The sequence below is a fragment of the Rana temporaria genome, chromosome 9 (assembly GCF_905171775.1).
Source record: "Rana temporaria chromosome 9, aRanTem1.1, whole genome shotgun sequence".
Lineage (NCBI taxonomy): Eukaryota > Metazoa > Chordata > Amphibia > Anura > Ranidae > Rana > Rana temporaria.
In genome coordinates, this window is record NC_053497.1 from 37,538,238 (window position 1) to 37,558,508 (window position 20,271).

The 20,271-nt window shown below is 42.0% G+C and overlaps 1 protein-coding gene across 1 annotated transcript in view; it reads left to right on the forward strand.

The window, feature by feature from the left end:
* The window catches only part of LOC120913325 (cytochrome P450 2G1-like), a 38,265-nt gene extending 19,439 nt beyond the window's left edge, over nucleotides 1–18,826 (forward strand). The window contains exons 4-9 of the mRNA XM_040323193.1: nucleotides 3,151–3,311; nucleotides 4,635–4,811; nucleotides 9,058–9,199; nucleotides 12,699–12,886; nucleotides 14,810–14,951; nucleotides 18,421–18,826. Coding sequence (XP_040179127.1) covers nucleotides 3,151–3,311; nucleotides 4,635–4,811; nucleotides 9,058–9,199; nucleotides 12,699–12,886; nucleotides 14,810–14,951; nucleotides 18,421–18,602 — 992 coding nt within the window. The 3' untranslated portion in view covers nucleotides 18,603–18,826. The remainder of the gene's footprint in view (nucleotides 1–3,150; nucleotides 3,312–4,634; nucleotides 4,812–9,057; nucleotides 9,200–12,698; nucleotides 12,887–14,809; nucleotides 14,952–18,420) is intronic.
* The last annotated feature ends 1,445 nt before the right edge of the window (nucleotides 18,827–20,271 follow it).

The window sequence follows — 20,271 nt, forward strand, 5'->3', positions numbered from 1 at the left end:
TCTTATGGGTATTAATGTACGCATTCCCATTAGATATGTGGGGACTCGCTTCAATTTATTTATGGCTCTATGGGGGTTAACTGAGGGATGGATCATTACACTACACTATGTCCTCCCTCTACTAACTGCCGGATGGCTGTGTCTGGTCTCCTGGCTGGTCGGTGGCTACCTGATTGGCGCTGATGGGCCATGTGATGCAGCGCTGTCATCCGGACAAGGTGCCTGTTTTGTTATGAGGTATCGTGCGCTGACTGACAGTACGGCTGCACGATACGTCATCGCTATTTAGGATTGGTCCATACGCCGCTGTGTCGTCTCATTGGTTGCTCCGGGGTGGGCGCCGATTGGTCGCTCCACGGCGAGCGCTGATTTGACGACGCGGCGGTGGACACTCCCCCGCCTCGTCCGATTGGTGCTTGTGCCTCTTGTGCTGGCACTTGGGCATTGGTTGCCCCGCGGCGAGCGCCGATTGGTTGCACCGCGGTGAGCGCTGATTGGACGACGCGGTGGCGGACACTCCCCCACCTCGCTCGATTGGTGCTCGATTGCATGAATCTGCGTTACGCCAGACGTTTAAAACGTCTTTTATGTTATGTTTTGATTACTAGGACCCCATTGTCTAGCTCCCCTTACTTCCGATGGGAGTTAAGATGGGCCTATATTAGTGTCATTAATTATGAGATATCACGCCTATAAGTTTATAAATCACATGTCCCCACACACATGATTCAGCCAGAATCCTTTCCGGTGACACGCTGTGTAATGTGATAGATTCAAAAGCATAGTATGTGAAAGAGGCTATGTTTAAGTACAGATGTATATGGGACATGTCTTATAAGATTTTGTTCATTTGAATTTTATTTTATGATGTTTTTAGTAGTATTTTGTAAATGCATATTAGATTTGCCTGTCATTATATGTTTTTTGCAATGTTTACCTGGTACATCATTTCCTGTTTGGGAACACCGGCCTGTTGGGGGAGGACCCAACAGCCATTTTTATGTATTTAAGCAAGCAATATGGGGGTGCACTCATATGCCCCTGTTGAAGGCTTCTGTGGCCGAAACGCGTCGGGTATGCCATTGAGCACCCCATATTGCTTCATCACGTGATCACTTTTATGTCATCATTCATGTATGACTTTTATTGAATAAACCTTATTTTGGTTTTATTGACCTGCGCTATTGGAGCCCCCTTTTTTCTTTATTTTATCTCATGGTCTGACCGGAGCTTCAGCTGAGTTCATTGCTTGTACCCTTGGACACGCAGTCTAAGGATCCCATCCGGAATCCGTTGCAGTTTTACAGCACGCCATTTGAACATCACTGGTTCCTGGTGTCCATGCCGGTTGGAGTTTCATCTACAAACTTCCTGTCCTATACCTGGTTGCAGTGGTCCCAGTTCCCTAATGACCACTATGCCCGTTTGACTCTTTTGCTGTACAGTATCAGAGTCCAACTTATCCGGTAAGCGTATTTATACCTACCATATATCCGATGTCATTGTGATTCGTATAGATTACTGCAGAGAAATTGATCACCTGTTTGTTTTCTTCAATCATTGGACATCTATCCACCCTACACCTCACACCAATTGTTTAATTGATGATCCACTTCAAGTTCCCAACAGAGACTTGGCTACATGTTTTGTGTGTGTTTTTTTTTCCTTTTTATATGGAACTTTATTTCTGACTTTTATGTCAGTCAGATATGTGCACATGCACTATTTAATGTCGGTACCCCACTTGGCATCCCACATTGTATTTTAGCGCTACATTTTTTGTTCACCATGTTCTATATCTAAACTCCGATGGAATTCATTGGAATTTCCGATGAAAAAACTCCAATGGGGCTACACAGGATCAGAATATCCGATGGAAAAAAATCCATCTGACTTTTTCCATCTGAAATTCCGATCGTGTGTACAAGGCATTAGATTACAAGATTGTAAACTGGATTATCTCATTCAATAAAACCCTTTTTTTTTTAAAAAAAACAAATCTGCTTTTTAAAAACTAATCTGGACTTTTCTATCATATCTTTTGGAACTGTCACATTACTGAACCTACCTATTGTGGATTGGATTTTTTTGTTTGATGATTATGCATTTATGTTTTCGGTGATTATATTTATTTGTGTTTGTGTTAGTGCCATACCTTTTTTATTGCCATTTTTTTTCACATGTAAGGTGGTTTATTAGACTTTGGCACCACCACTTGTCATTTAATTATTTACTCACTTATTTTTGCAGCCTGACAATGCTAACCCATTGCCATTAGGAGCAGTCTTGTCAGCCTCCCTTGTACGCTTTTTTAGTTGGCTGTTGGGCTGCCTATCAGGTCTACCAAATGGGCAATCCAATGGCTAACTTAAGGCACATACTTAGCAGGCTGACAACAATACAACAGGAAGCACTGTTTGTATTTTTACTACGTATCTCGCTGTAAAACTTCATAAAATATTTTGATATATTTTGATATAAAAAAACACACAAAATGGTTCACCAGTTCATGCGCTGATCAAGAAAGCTCTTCTATCGCTAAAGACGCTGCAGCTCTCTTTATAATCCACTGGGGGGGTGGACATGGATCTATGCAAACAGAGAAAGGAAAAGAGCGCCCTAGTATAATACCGTTTATTTGAGAAATTATTAAAAAATGTTCTATAAATTGCACTCACATTTGGAAGCATGATTAAGGACATGTAGTAAGAAAATAAATGGTTGCACATCCAGGAATTCCAATTGTCTTTTATTGTTCAAAGTGATAACACCAAAGACACCAACACGAGGTCACGTAGACGCGTTTCACACATACATCTTGTACTTAATAATTGATCTCAGTTACCATGTCAGGAGGCTTGTAATCTGCCAACCGGCTCTGTGGAGATTGGATTTTCCTTGAGTTACTGGCAAACCTTACAGGAGCCACCCAGGAGAGGAGAGGAGAACATCAATACTACATGCCCTTAATCATGCTTCCAGTTGTGAGTGCAATTTATGAATTATTTTTTATCAATTGCTCAAATAAACGGTATTATACTAGGGTGGTCGTGCGCTCTTTTCCTTTCTCTGTTTGCATAAAATATTTTAACACATTATAAATACAATGCAATTCTAAACACAATTCCAATGTTCCCCATTTTATTCCAGAGCTCCAGTTTGACCCAGCTATTCTCATTACCAAAGCTGTATCTAATGTCATCTGCTCAATTGTGTTTGGAAATCGCTTCCAGTACGACGATGCCAAGTTCCATAGAATGCTGAATATCTTCTACGAAACATTTGAGCTCATGAGCTCCACCTGGGGGCAGGTACCAGATGATCATAACCACTGTGAAATGCAGAGATTTAGTTGTTATATCTATAAACAAATTACCCTTTATTCTTTAACACAGAACTAAACTGTATCCAAGCACCACAAAGTGAAAACATTATTTCATACATTTTTATTATTCAAAGCAAAATTGAAGCATTTTCCCCCCATTTTTCCCCATGGGCAGAATAAAATAAGCACAGTGGATTCCTCCATCCACACTAAATTGAGCACCTTCCCAGTGGTTAAACTTTTCCATCATGGTGGGGGTTATTTACGAAAGGCAAATCCACTTTGCTCTACAAGTGCAAACTACAAGTGCAAAGTGCACTTGAAATTGCACTGAAAGTGCACTTGGAAGTGCAGTCGCTGTAGATCCGAGGGAGACATGCAAGGAAAACAAAAAAACAGTATTTTAGCTTGCACATGATTGTATAATAAAATCAGCAGAGCTTTCCCTTTTTTCAGATCTACCACTCAGATCTACAGCGACTGCACTTCCAAGTGCACTTTCAGTGCAATTTCAAAAGCACTTTGCACTTGTAGTTTGCATTTGTAGCGCAACGTGGATTTGCCTTTTGTAAATAACCCAAGTTGTATTTTATTTGCTTATTATTTATTTGGAAATATTATCATAAACCTCACATTGATCTTGATGTCATATATGCATATCATTGATAAATTAATATATATCGATTGTGAGAGACTTTTATAGTGTTAAAGCATTTTTAGACTACTAGGAGGGGGAAGAGTTGATTTTAGATGCAGGTAACAATAACAAATTGTCCTTGATGTGTTATGCCGTGTACACACGATTGGTCCATCCGATGAGAACGGTCTGATGGACCGTTGTCATCGGTTAACCGATAAAACTGACTGATGGTCAGTCGTGCCTACACACCATCGGTTAAAAAAACGATCGTGTCAGAACACGGTGACGTAAAACACAACAACGTGCTGAAAAAAACGAAGTTCAATGCTTCCAAGAATGCGTCGACTTGATTCTGAGCATGCGTGGATTTTTAACCGATGGACGTGCCTACTAACAATCGTTTTTTTTCTATTCGTTAGGAATCCATCGGTTAAATTTAAAACAAGATTGCTTTTTTTTAACCTATGGATAAATAACCTATGGGGCCCACACACGATCGGTTTGGTCCGATGAAAACGGTCCATCAGACCGTTCTTATCGATTTGACTGATCGTGTGTATGCGGCATAACACACATTTCTAAATTGTATGAGAAAACAACATGGCATGAGCTAAAATTGTCTTCATACTCTCATAGACCATGAAGCACATTTATAATATGTATTTGCAGGTACAAGACATGATTCCAATGATAATGAACCACATTCCAGGCCCTCACCAGAAAATCACCATGCTCCTGGAGGAGCTGAACGATTTTGTAGCTGAGAGAGTGAAGATCAATCAGGAGTCCTTGGACCCAAATGAACCCAGAGATTACATTGATTGCTTCCTCATCAAAATGCAGCAGGTACTCACATTGTGTAAATATGGTTTTAAAAGTAGTGTAATATACACCAGTTATAATAAACCAGAACTAGTTATCAAGAGAGTAAGCTTAGTTATTTTGCAGATATCAGGTATTCATACAATCACCCGTTTAGAAAGTGAGCACCACAGTAAAGATCCTCTAACAAATAGCAGTTTATATAAAAATAAAATAAAGACAATGCATTCTAGCCGTTCAGGCCTTAGTCATAGCCTAAGGCCTGAATGGTTGACATACATCAATAAACTCTTATTTGTTAGATGATCTTTACTGTAGTGCTGATTTTCTAATCAAGAGACATGATATTAAATGGCTTACAGAAGCTGAGGCTGTGCACCAGTGTCTCTCGACAGTTGGATTGGGTGTTAAAGGGGTTGTAAAAGTTTGTTTTTTATTTTCTAAATAGGTTCCTTTAAGCTAGTGCATTGTCAGTTCACCCACCTTTTCCTTCCATTTCCCTTCTAGATGTTTTCTTTCTTTGTCTGAATTTCTTCCCTTTCTCCTCAGTAAGTTTGCCCCCCCCCATCATCCGAGCCATTCTGGCTGGGGGTTAGTCAGTGTGCTCGCCTCCTCCCTTGGCACTTCATGCCTTCGGGGAGATACTGTGTTGAGCTTGCTGACTAATGCCCAGCTAGAACGGCTCGGATGATGTGGGCAAGTTTACTGAGGAGGAACAGGAAGTGAGAAATTCAGACAAAGAAAAAAAACATTTTGAAGGGAAATCGAAGGAAAAGGTAAGTGAACCAACAATGCACTAGCTTAAAGAAACCTATTTAGAAAATAAAAAACAAACCTTTACAACCCCTTTAAGGTTTGAACTCTTCTAATTCCTGTAAAATATTTGTAAGTGTGGCAGATGTTACCAGACAAAACCTGGCCTGGTCCTACACATGAGGATCCACCAAGGAGATGTCCCATACTTCTGTCCTGAGTGCAGAAATCTCAGCACAGAGACCTAAGGTAACCTTGGACGAGCTGCAGAGTTCCACAGCAGAGACTGGAGTATCTGTACATAGGACAACAATAAGCCGTACGCTCCATAGAGTTGGTCTTTATGGCAGAGTGGCCAGAAGAAAGCCACTACTTTCAGCAAACAACAAAATTACACATTTGTGGGAGACTCCCAAAATGTATGGAGGAAGGTGCTCTGGTCTGATGAGACTAAAATTTTACTTTCTGGTCATCAAAGAAAATGCTATGTCTGGCGCAAGCCCAACACATCACATCATCCAAAGAACACCATCCCCAGCAATCGGGACTGGGAAACTGGGGATATTCTTGAGCAATACTTGTACCACTCTGTGTGTGATTTGAGGCTAGGACGGAGGTTCACCTTCCAGCAGGACAATGACCCCAAACACACTGCTAAAGCAACACTTGAGTGGTTTAAGGAGAAATATGTAAATGTGTTGGAATGGCCTAGTCAAAGCCCAGACCTCAATCCAATAGAAAATCTGTGGTCAGACTTAAAGATTGCTGTTCACAAGCGCAAACCATCCAACTTGAAGGAGCTGGAGCAGTTTTGCAAGGAGAAATGGGCTAAAATTCCAGTGGTAAGATGTGGCAAGCTCATAGAGACTTATCCAAAGCGACTTGGAGCTGTGATACCTTAAAAAGCTGGCTCTACAAAGTATTGAATTTAGGGGGGCGAATAGTTATGCACATTGACTTTTTCTGTTATTTTGTCCTATTTGTTGTTTGCTTCACAATAAAAAATAAAATCTTCCAAGTTCTGTAAATTAAACGATGCAAATCCTCAAACAATCCATGTTAATTCCAGGCTGTGAGGCAACAAAACATGAAAAATGCCAAGGGGGTGAATACTTTTGCAAGACACTGTGTATATATGTAAAAAAGCAGCACTGGGACTATATATATATTTAAATATGTATTTTTCACTGATAATTGTTTACAATCATTTTTATTATATATTTTTTTTATTCTTTGTATATTTTCTTATATATTTTTTATGTATTCACCTAATTTTGTATGTTCACATGAATTGTATGACAGAATTGTTTAGACACAAGGTATAGGGTTGGCGCTGTTATCCTTCATAAATACACTTTTCACTATCCCACACTATATAGTGGGGAATCTATAACTGCAGAAGATCCTACATTTACACATTTATATTTCTTGGTTTGCGCCGGTGACGCCACTCACATTACACCGTTCAAGATTTAGTCTTCTTATTTCAGACCACCATTTTATCTGCGTTTGAGATGTTTAATCTAAAGCAAAGTTCTGGCACCATATGATTCCTACTATCTGCCTGATAGCAAAATATGAATTTATATTTAAAATCTGTGATAAAGCCATCACCTATACCTGATTTTTATTACAACAAAAATGGTGACCTTCCCAACATAGCTTACCATGTAAACTATATTCTTTATATTGCACAAATCAACTATGTTCAAATCCTTTAGAGTGTATGTACAGCCTACCCAGCCATACTGAATAAGTTAGAACCCCCATCCAGCTCTTATTGAAGTCTGTGGCTCGAGGTCTAATGCCCCTTACACACTAGCGATTTTCCCGTTGAAAAAAAAAACAATGGTTTTCCTGACGGAATTCCCCTCAAGCCTGCCTTGCATACACACAAAAGTTCGGTGAAATTTTGACTGCCAAGAACGCGGTGACGTAAAAGACTAGGACGAGACAAAAAAATGAAGTTCAATGCTTCTGAGCATGCGTCAACTTGATTATGAGCATGCCCTTTTTTTTTGCGCGCGTTGAAATTGCATACAGACGAACGGCTTTCCCATTAGGATTTTTTCCTGACGGGAAAAAATAAGGTCCTCCTTTTTTCCCTGTCAGTTTTCTTGTTGGAAAAAGTCAGATGGAGCATACACACGGTCGGGATTCGCGGCCAAAAGCTCTCATCTGACTTTTTCCGACAGGGAAAACCGATCGTGTTTCATACGGGGCATTACTTTCTGTATGTCCCCATATTAATTGTTACCAAGAGAGAAAGTGATGGTAAAGTTGTTACCAGGACAGGAGTTGAGAGAACATTTTTTTTCTTCATTTTGGATAGTGTAAGGCCTCGTACACACGACGAGTTTCTCGGCAAAAAACAGCAAGAAACTTGCTGTTTTATTGTTTTTTGACGAGGAAACCGGTTGTGTGTACATTTTTCGACAAAGAAACTGTCGAGGGACTCGACGAGTCAAAAAGAGAGCATGTTCTCTTTTTCCTCGACGGGAATGGAGAAAATTGTCACGCCGAGATCCTCGACAGCCTAACAAGGAACTCGACGAGCAAAACGATGTGTTTCGCCCGTCGAGTTCCTCGGTCGTGTGTACGAGGCCTAAGGGAGGGTCAAAACCCCTGTCAGATTATTTTTTGCAATCTGTGTCTCATTGGGGAGATTAAAATGCACTTCCTGTCCCATAACCAAAAAGGGGAAGTGAAAGGAAATCCCTGAATCCATTGGAACCCCCCCCCCCCCCAGATCACTAGAAGTATTGTCCCCCTATTGAAAGATGTCCCCTCTCCTACTGATCTGGAGACAGCCAAAAATGTGGGACTTCCTTTTACTTTCACTTTTGATGATACCGGTAAACATGACAAATAGAGAGAATGGATCTCCCTAATAAGGATAGAGGTAGCAATAAAAACAGGAGTTTTGTCTTTAGTTATACTTCAATATCTAGGGAATACTTCAATTTTTAGGGACAGTTTATAAAAGGGGTAGCTTTTTTCCCTTTATAGCAGGGATCCTCAAACTACAGTCCTCCAGCTGGAACTACGCACCACGTGAGGTATTGTAAAACTGTGACATTCACAGACATGACTGGGCATGATGGGAATTGTAGTTCCTGAACAACTGGAGGGCCATAGTTTGAAGACTTGTGCTTTATAGAGTATTCTCTTGCTTTCTGTTGTGTCTTCAGGGCAGGAAGAAAAGGGAATTTTCAGAATTTTAATGAATTAGTCTAACTTGTGATTAATATTTTTTAATTAGTATATTTTTCTGTGACAGTTCAGGTGATAGTAGCACAATTACCTACACATTTAATCCTGTCACTGTTTCATGGTGTGGCCTCAATTTAAAATGTCCTGTGGAAGGTGTAGTAATACTACGCTTGGTGGCTCTGGGATTGGAGACGGAGTCTGGTCTAATATTGTCCTAATTTCATGTGTTAAAAAGCAGGAACATACCTTATGTGCTCCTCTGTACATAAAGGACCTCTAAAAAAATTTTTTTTTATGTTTTCAGGAGAAGGATAATCCGGACTCAGAATTCAACATGAAGAATTTAATTCTGACTCTTAACAACCTGTTTTTTGCTGGTGGTGAAACTGTAGCTACCACTCTGAAACATGGATTCCTCATACTTCTGAAGTATCCTGATATACAAGGTGTGTTAACCGCTTGCCGACCGACTCACGCCGAAATATGTCGGCAGAATGGCACGTACAGGCAGATCAACGTACCTGTACGTCACCTTTAAGATGCAGCATTGTGGGCCTACGAGCTCTGTGAGTGTGATCGCAGGTCCCGCAAACTCAATGTCTGCGGGTGTACCCGCGATCGTCTCACGGAGAGGAAGAACAGGGAAATGCTGATGTAAACAAGCATTTCCCCATTCTTCCTAGTGACAGGACACTGATCACAGCTCCCTGTAATCAGGAGTGGTGATCAGTGTCATGTCACATGTAGCCACTCCCCCCTACCCATAGAAGCACTCCCTAGGACACACTTAACCCCTTAAGTGCCCCCTCCTGGTTAACCCCTTCACTGCCAGTCAGATTTACACAATAATAAGTGCATATTTATAGCACTGATCGCTGTGTAAATGTGAATGGTCCCAAAATAGCGCCAAAAGTGTCCGATGTGTCCGCCATAATGTTGCAGTCACGATAAAAATCGCTGATCGCCGCCATTACTAGTAGGGATGAGCTTCGAGTTCAAGTCGAACTCATGTTCGACTCGAACATTGCCTGTTCGCCTGTTCGGCGAACAACGAACAATTAGGGGTGTTCGTGGCAAATTCGAAAAGCAGCGGAACACCCTGTTAAAGTCTATGGGAGAAATCTAAAGTGTTAATTTTAAAGGCTAATATGCAATTTATTGTCCTAAAAAGTGTTTGGGGACCTGGGTCTTGTCCCAGATAACATGTATCAATGCAAAAAAAAGTTTTAAAAACGGCCGTTTTTTCAGGAGCAGTGAATTTAATAATGCTAAAAGTGAAACAATAAAAGTGTAATATTACTTTAAATTTCGTACCTAGGGGGGGGGGGGGGGGGGGGGGGTGTAAAGTCAGCATGTGAAAAAGCGCATGTTTCCAGTACATAGAACTGTCCCTGCACAAAGTGTAATTTCTGAAAGAAAAAAGGCATTCAAAACCGGCTTTGTGGCTCTAATGAATTGTCGGCTCTGGCAATTCAGAGATGATTCATTCATAAAAAATAAAAATAAAATAGCTGGCCCTTCAGGTCTGATATGGATAATAAGGGGAACCCCGCCGTCAATTTAAAAAAAATTACGTGGGGTTCCCCCCAAATATCCATACAAAATTTAGCACCATCAAAGTCAATCAGTTAGATTTTTATCTCTATGATTAACTTGTCAGTTTGACAGCAATGCACAGGCTCACATCCCCAGTTCTCTGTTGCAATGATATTTATTATTCTTCTGGCTTGAGCCATTGGGGGATTATTTACTATAACTGGAGAGTGCAAAATCTGGTGCAGCTCTGCATAGAAACAATTAGCTTCCAGGTCTCTTTGCCAAAGCTTAATTCAGGGGTCCTCAAACTTTTTAAACAGGGGGTCAGTTCATGGTCCCTCAGACTGTTGGGGGGGCGGACTATAGTTTAAAAAAATATGAACCAATGCACACATCTTATTTGAAGTGCAAAAAAACAGGAAAAAACAATACAATATTTAAAATAAAGAACAATTTTAATCAACATAAACTTATTAGTATTTCACAGACTCCCCTCATCACAGAACTCCTCCACAACACAGACCCCCCTCATCACGGAACCCCCCCCATCACAGATTCCTCTACATCACAGACTCCCCCACTCTCTCCATCACAAAGACCCCAATAACTGACCCCATCACAAAGACCCCCAACACAAACTCCTCTATATCCCAAAACCCCCAAGAACAGACCCCCCCACCACAAACTCCTCTCCATCAAAAAGCCCCCATAACAGAGCCTCCCCATCATAAAGCTCCCCAACACAAACTCCTCTCCATCACAAAGCCCAGAATAATAGACCCCCATTACAGACCCCCATAACAGATCACCCATTACAGACTACCATCAAAAAGCCCCCATATCAGGTCCCCCCAATAGCAGATCCCCCTTCACAGACTCCCCCATCACAAAGCCCACCCAACACAAACTCCCCTCCTCACATAGCCCCCCATAACAGACCCCCCATCACAGACTCCCCCATCACAGATCTTCCCCCATCACAGATCTCCCCCTATCACAGATCCCCTCATTGATATTACTCTACCACCCCTTCTATAACATCCCAGCACTCCGCCTCTCTGCTACCTCAATCACACAAGATGTGAAGCATGGCAGGTCTGGACAAAGGGCGGGACTTTGCTAGTGAAAGGAAGGTGTTTGATTGCTGAAATCGCCCCGCTGCTTAACTCAAAAGACCCACCTTTTGTCCGGACCTGTCGTGTTTCTCATCTTGTGTGATAAAAAGGTAGCAGAGGGGAGGGGGATTGCTGCCATATAAAAGGGGCAGTCCGCGGCCTGGGTAAATCACACTGGCAGGCCGAAACCGGCCCATGGGCCGTAGTTTAAGGACCCATGGCTTAATTGAAGAAGGTGAAGTTAGAAGCTGATTGGCTCCAGTTTTAGTACCTCCAACGGGCCATGTTTTTTTTATCCCTTAGATAAAATAGCTGTTAGCAATACCATGTAATTGATTCTTATTTAAAGCAGCAAAGTAAAGGAAAACCTGAAAACATGGCCTGTTGGGAGTACTTGGAAACTGAGGTTGAGAACCACTGGTTTAAAAAGCCACTTAGGAGGAAGAAATATTCATCCTGTCATTGTTACTGCAGTTATCCCCCAACCATAATTTTCTTGGGAAAGTCAACTCTGATTTTTTATTAAAGGGCAACACAAGGATGAAAATAATTCTTGCTTCAATACATACAGTAATTCAAAATGTAATCCTGATATATGTAGTAGTTGCAACTAATCTTAGAAACTCCCTGCATAGTGTTATTACTCCACTCAACTAAATGTGGCACCGTTTGAAAGTACATACACTATTATATTGCCTTTACACGCACATGAACTTTAATGGCATCCCAGTCTTCGTCCGTAGGGTTCAATATTGAGTTGGCCCACTCTTTTCAGCTATAACAGCTTCAACTCTTCTGGGAAGGCTGTCCACAAGGTTTAGGAGTGTGTCTATGGGAATGTTTGACCATTCTTCCAGAAGCTCATTTGTGAGGTCAGGCACTCATGTTGGACGAGAAAGTTTGGCTCCCAGTCTCCACTCTAGTTCATCCCAAAGGTGTTCTATCGGGTTGAGTTTAGGACTGTGCAGGCCAGTTAAGTTCCTTCACCACAAACTCGCTCATCCATGTCTTTATGGACCTTGCTTTGTGGAGGAGGGATTATGGTGTGGGGTTGTTTTTAAGGGGTCGGGCTTGGTCCCTTAGTTCCAGTCAAGGGAACGCTTAAGGCGTCAGCATACCAAGAGATTTTGGACAATTTCATGCTCCCAACTTTGTGGGAACAGTTTAGGGATGGCCCCTTCCTGTTCCAACATGACTGCGCACCAGTGCACAAAGCAAGGTCCAAAAAGACATGGATAAGCTCTCCTTTAATCTAATCAAATAATCTTTTAAAACATTTGTATATTTATTTTAGCTTTGGTCCAAGAGGAGATTGACCATGTGATTGGGCAGGAGCGAGATCCACATATTGAGGACCGGAGCAAGATGCCATATACTGAAGCTGTGATCCATGAGATCCAAAGATTCAGCAATGTGATCCCTATGAATGCTCCCCATTCTGCTATCAAGGACACTGTTTTTAGAGGCTACACTATTCCAAAGGTAAATAATTGATTTAAAAATTAAAGAAGATAGCGACATGCACTGGTGGACAATGAAATGTTTTATAACTATTCATAGAGTATTCTAACAGATCTATTCTGTGAAAGTGAAAACTTGGTATAAGGCCCCAATCACATCTGAGAGATTCAAAATGTGACTCTGGCCATAATTCTGGATCTGAATCGTGTATTAATTTCCAATAGCACCCCAATTGCACCCGAAAAGGGCATTTTGACAAAATGCACAAAGAAAGCATGCCAGATTAACTCTGTCCAAAAATGTGCCAAAGTTGGCTCCAAAAAAGGGTACATGATCTACTTTGACAAGTTTTTTCTTTCAAAGATTTTTATTGATTATGTACAATAAAATAAACAATAAGTACATTCTTTCCACAGTTGGAATCACATTACATTATGGCAACATACAAGGCCTTTATGGAACAGGATAGTCGATCATGGACTGGCACTATCAATCTAAAGGACCCGACCCACTACTGTGGCGTTGGTACAGAATCTAGGGGAGAAGATCTCAGGCACTCCTATTGGGAGAAAACTGTGCCTGGAGGATCCCCCCCCCCCGATCTCAAAGAAAGCTAATGACCTTGTGGGCCTTGGAGCAGCAGCCCATTCAAATGAATGGCGTCGCTCCATAACAAGTCACCAAAACGTGATGCTACTACATTGCTAGAGGTGAATGGGGCCTAAATTACTTGTGGCTTTTATTTATACATCTGGTTTCTTGCCTAGCATTTGAATTGTAATAATTTTCCTTGTTTCTAAGAGAAGATCTTTAATTTTATAGCCAGATTCAGAAAGACTGGCTTATCTTTGTGCAGGCGTAGCGTATCGCATTTACGCTACGCCGCTGTAAGTCAGAGAGGCAAGTGCTGTATTCACAAAGCACTTGCCTCCTAAGTTACAGTGGCGTAGTGTAAATGGGCCGGCGTAAGCGCGCCAAATTCAAATTGTGAAGAGGTGGGCGTGTTTTATGTAAATAAACCATGACCCGACGTGATTGACGTTTTTAACGAACGGTGCATGTGCCGTCCGTGGACATATCCCAGTGTGCATTGCTCCAAAGTACGCCGCAAGGACTTATTGGATTCGACGTGAACGTAAATTACGTCCAGCCCCATTCACGGACGACTTACGCAAACAACGTAAAATTTTAAAAATTCGACGCAGGAACGACGTCCATACTTAACATTGGCTAGGCCAGCTATTTGTTCGACTAACTTTACGCCTGAAAACGCGTTACGTAAATGGCGTATCTTTACTGCGATGGGAAAGCGTACGTTCGTGAATAGGCGTATCTCGCTGATTTACGCATTCTCGGCGTAAATCAGCTTTCACGCCCCTAGCAGCCGGCGGAACTAGACAGCTAAGATACGACGGCACAGGTAGTCGTATCTTAGCTACATTTAAGTGTATCTCAATTTGAGAATACACTTAAATGTACGACGGCTTAAATCAAGAGTTACGACGGCGTATCTACTGATACGCCGGCTTAACTCTTTGTGAATCTAGCTATTAGATATGGATTGATCAGTGTGACAACACTTTTCTTTAAACAGTAAAATCTCTGCAACTTTGTCACACTGCACAGAGAGTTGTTTTTAGATGGACTGCAAAGAGAACCAAAACTGTGAAAGATATGGAGAAGACAAAGGGGCAATACAGTGGCTAAGTAGTTAGCACTTCTGTCTGGCAAAAAAAAAAAAAAAAAAACACCGGAAAAAACAACCGAAAACGCTACGCTCAGGTGTGAATGCGGCCTTAGAGGCTTTTTATAATTGTTGACAAGACTTATCAGTAATACCTAGCCTAAAGTTCGCAGTCATTGAGATAATAGTGAATAGGAGGACAAGTCAGTGTGTAATCTGCAGATTTATAGCTTAGTAACATTTTGTTATATTTTTTCTAGGGTACTGGAGTCTGCGCCTTGCTGTGCTCTGTCCTGGGAGATCCAAATTATTTTTCCACCCCTCGTAGATTCAACCCCAATCACTTCTTGGACTCTGATGAAAAGTTCCAGAGAAATGAAGCCTTTATGCCATTTTCTACTGGTATGATAATCTATTAAACCTATGCTATACAGTGCTATTAAATGCCATTATTTTAGAAGTAAAGAGTAAGTCCATATTAAGGTTGCAATAGGGATGTTAACCGCTTCCAGACCAGCCGCCACAGTCATACTGCGGCATGCTGGCTCCCCTGCGCGAGCCGTCGTAGCTATACGTTGGCTCTTTAAGACACCTCCGATGGCGGGCGTGCGTGTGGCTGAAGCGTGTCCCCAGAGCCGATGCTCGGCCGTCGCGGTAACCGCCGGGCACCTGCAATTGCTCCTTACAGAACAAGAACGGGGATGTGCGTGTGTAAACACACACATCCCAGTTCTCTCAGGGGCGAGGAGACTGATCGTATATTCATACAAAGTATGAACACCGATCTCTCTCTTCTCCTAGCCAGTCATATCCCCCTACAGTTAGAACACATACTAGGGAATACAGTTAACCCCTTGATCACCCCCTAGTGTTAACTCCTTCTCTACCAGTGTCATTTATACAGTAATCAGTTTTCATAGCACTGATCGCTGTATAAATATCACTGGTCCCAAAACTGTGTCAAAAGTGTCCGATTTGTCCGCCGCAATATCGCAGTCCTGACTAGTAAAAAAAAAATAATAATAAAAATGTCATAAATCTATACCCTATTTTGTAGACGCTATAACTTTTGCGCAAACCAATCAATATACGATTATTGTGATTTTTTTTACCAAGAATATGTAGAAGAATATGTATATTGGCCTAAACTGAGGATTTTTTTTTAACCCCCCTGGCGGTATTCCCAAGTCTGGCTCGGGGTTAAATTTTTGTGCTGCGATCGGTAACCCCGAGCCAGACTCGGGCTCGCCTCGCAGCATCCACAGGCACTGTTTACTTACCTTGTCCCTGGATCCTGCGATGCCTCCCCGCTGTGTGAGCGAGCGGTGTCCTCCTCGCTCGATTCACACAGTGCCCGTGTGCCGCCGATCTCCGTTCCCTGCGACGTTACGACGCACGGGGGTGGAGAACGGCGCCAAATTAAATAATGTAAATAAACACAATACATACAGTATACTGTAATCTTATAGATTACAGTACTGTATGTAAAAAATACACACCTCCCTTGTCCCTAGTGGTCTGCCCAGTGTCCTGCATGTACTTTTATATAATAAAAACTGTTCTTTCTGCCTGCAAACTGTAGATTGTCCATAGCAACCAAAAGTGTCCCTTTATGTCAAAAATGGTTTTAGATCAGCTAGAAAACAACGATAATAAATTATAATCACTTACAGAATTGTGCGATAGCGATTTGTGGGGAAATTCGTCATAAAAAAAGAAAAGTAATGACAGCGACAATTCTGCAACTGAGCAAATTTCAGTGATTTTGATTTGATTACGTTATTGAATAATTTTTATTATAATTACATTATTATTTGTTATAATTATTTATAGTTATTTATTATATTATAATTTATAAAAAAAAATAAAACTTTATCATACCCAAGATGTCTACTAGACTCTTGTTTGGACAGATTTAAGTGAGTTATTCTTAAGAATTACAGGCCTACAGTATAAAACGCCAAATTTTCATGCAAAATACTTGTACCGTTTTAGCACCTAAAACCAGAAAAAAATCATACCGCCAGGGAGGTCAATTGGGATATTTATAATAGCAAAAGGTAAAAGATATTGGGGGTTATTTACGAAAGACAAATCCACTTTGCACTACAAGTGCAAGCTACAAGTCCAAAGTGCACTTGAAATTGCACTGAAAGTGCAGTCGCTTTAAATCTGAGGGGTAGATCTGAAATGAGGGGAAGCTCTGCTGATTTTTTTTATCCAATCATGTGCAAGCTAAAATGTTGTTGTTTTTTCCTTGCATGTCCCCCTTGGATCTACAGCGACTGCACTTCCAAGTGCACTTTCAGTGCAATTTCAAGTGCACTTTGCACTTGTAGTTTGCACTTGTAGTGCAAAGTGGATTTGCCTTTAGTAAATAAACCCCATTGTGTTTTTTTTTTCAAAATTGTCGCTTGACAATTGAGTCATTGAGCAGCCAAATCTTCCGGGGCTGAAGTGGTTAAATAAAAAATCAAATTCTGGCATAGAAAGCACATGAGAATATACTTTAGGACCTGGACTAAAGATAAAAATCTAAATCTGGCATATAAAGAACACAAGTCTATATTTTAGGAGGTGGGCTGAGAATAAAAACTACCGTATATACTCGAGTATAAGCCGATCCGAATATAAGCCGAGGCAACTTATTTTACCACAAAAAACTGGGAAAATGTATTGACTAGAGTGTAAGCCTAGGGTGTCCATCTGCATGCCTCACTGTGTCCATGCCTCACTGTGCCCATGCCTCACTGTGAACATGCCTCACTATGCCCATGCCTCACTGTGTGACTAGACTGACGTTTAACATGGGAGTCTATGGAAGGGGTGCCCAGCTTTGAAAAATCGGTGCTCCCCAGCCGTAGGTCCCCCACACAACAAACGTTGCACACTTATAGAGGAGAAATGGGACTACATGTGTGCCAAGTTCCAGGGGACCTACGAAAGTTCAGTACCAGGTCCCCAAAAATCACTGGAGAAATTACCGTTTAACATGGAAGTCTATGGAAGGGGTGCCCGGCTTTAAAAAATCGGTGCTCCCCAGCCATAGGTCCCCCGGACAACAAATTTGCACACTTGTAGAGGAAGAGTGGGGCTACATGTGTGCCAAGTTCCAGGGGACCTAAAAACGTCCAGTACCGGGTCCCCAAAATCACTACAGAAATTACCATTTAACATGGGAGTCTATGGAAGGGGAGCCTGGCTTTGAAAAATGGGTGCTCCCCGGCCGTAGGTCCCCCGGACAACAAACTTTGCACACTTGTAGAGGAAGAGTGGGGCTACATGTGTGCTAAGTTCCAGGGGACCTACGAACGTCCAGTACCGGGCCCCCAAAATCACTACAGAAATTACCATTTAACATGGGTCCCCAAAGTCCGGGAAATCAGGTGCAAAAAGGTGACTTGAGTTTAAGCCGATGGGGGCATTTTCAGCACAAAAAAATGTGCTGAAATACTCGGCTTATAATCGAGTATATACGGTATTTTGGCATATACAGCATATAAACCTATGTTTTTTAGGATGTGAGCAGCCTAATATAGTAATTATAATCATGCAATGATAATATAAGTCACAGCAGACAGGACTCTTATCAGTCAGGCTGCAAGTATAGCAGATGATGTCTTCTTTATATGCAAGATGTGTTTTTCCACCTTTATATATTTTACCAATTGCCAAAACAGCCGTCAAAGACAGATACAAAAACTGAATGGACATTTAGTCCAGTCAGCTCTGACCTGTGAACAAATCCCTTGCTGATTGGAACAGATACCACCCATGAGAAAGGACCCTTGAATTTTTTTTTTTAATTTGGGCAAAACTACCAATGCAACTTTACATATAGAAATATTTTTTTACTGTTATCTCTCTACAGGAAAAAGAATGTGTCTTGGGGAAGGCTTGTCTCGTACAGAACTTTTCCTGTTCCTTACCACCATCTTACAGAAATTTACACTGACTTCAGATACCCAGTTCTCAGAGTCCGATATCTACCCTAGGATGACTGGCTTTGCCAATGTACCCATCCCATATAAGATGGCATTTGTGCAACGTTGAGTGTCTATTGCCCTTTATTATTTTTGTTTTGTGTAACCATGATTTGCTTTTGTTCTGTTGTGCATATCTACTTGATTCTTTCCTAACAATTACTTTTATGACCTACTCAACACAACCTGTCAATGAAGTTCTGAATATTTGTCATATCTTGTTAATGACTAAAAAAGTAATACGGAAAAGGGGATAAACTTCTAAACAACCAATAAATCTGTGTTAAAACACTTGATATTTGTAAGTGAAGAATTCCCCCCCCCCCCACACCCAATTAGCTTTGCACCTCAAAACCCCTTCTTTGTTTACCTCTACTGAGTCCATTTGGATTAATTGAGGCGTGTGTGATCTCTATAACTTGAGATCCACCATTTCTGTTAGGCAGTGTGACCTACCAGCATGTCTCGGAAGTGTGGTGGAAACCAGAGTACCCAGAGAAAACCCATGCAGGCACAGGGAGAACATGCAAACACCAGGCAGGTAGTGCCAAGGTTGGGAATCAAACCGATGACCCCAGTGCTGCCAGTTGAAAGCGCTTACCACTTAGCCACTGTGCTGGCGGTAGATGAAATTTGCTGACAGAGAGAATATTGATAGGAGGAGAGAGCAAAATGGGCACAGAGATGGCCTCATCAGTCTTAGGCCGCTTTCACACGTGCGGACCGTATGTCCGCTTTTTCATCCATCCGTTTGTGGATGAAAAAGGGACATACATTGGTCCCTATGAGATTGCGGGTGTCAGCGGATGAACATCCACTGACACCCGATCTTGTCCGCCTCCGCAATGATCCGATTCTGCAGACGGAAGAAAACCCTGTTTTTTATTCCATCTGCGGATCGGATGAACACGGACATATGCTCCGTGTTCATCCGATCCCCCCATAGGGGAGAGCGGAGAAAAGACAGGGCGGTCCCTGCACAGTGTGCGGGGACCGCCCTGTCATCTGCCGGCTCAGCGGGGATCAAGGGAGCGATCCCCACTGAGCATACGGAGGCGGATCATTACTGATCCGCCCTGTGTGAAAGGGGCCTTGTACTGCAGACACTCACTGTCCAGTCAAAAGCTGGCGGTAGAGAGGTAACACCACTGCAAACCTTCTACAGTCTATAACCGTAGCAGAGAAAAATGTGTGTGAAGTGTGATCGTTAAAGGATAAATTCCGATTTTTTTCAGACGGACTCCTGTACACACGATCTGATAAGCCGACATCACACATTTGTTATCGGAAAATTTTAAAGCATGCTATCCAACAATTGTCCAATGGAGCATATAAACGGTCGGATTATCGGACAACATCTTGCCATCACACAATTCCCGTCGGAAAATCCGATCGTGTGTACGGACCTTAACCACTTCAGCCCCAGTGGATTTGGCTGTCAAATGACCGGGCCACTTTTTGCGATTCGCAAAGTGTGTGCTTGGGAGTGATTCTAACTGTGTGGGGGCTTGGCTTACTGTGACACGTCACTGATCGCTGCTCCCGGTGAAAGGAAGCAGACGATCAGTGTTGCAACACTAGGCAGAACAGGGAGATGCCTTGTTTACAAAGGCATCCCCTCGTTCTGCTGTTTTGTGACCCGATCGCAGGACACCAGTGAACATCTGCGGGTCTCGCGGGCACGGTCACAGACACAGCGGCGTGCGCGCTCACCTGCTAGGTGGCAGATTCAAAGCAAC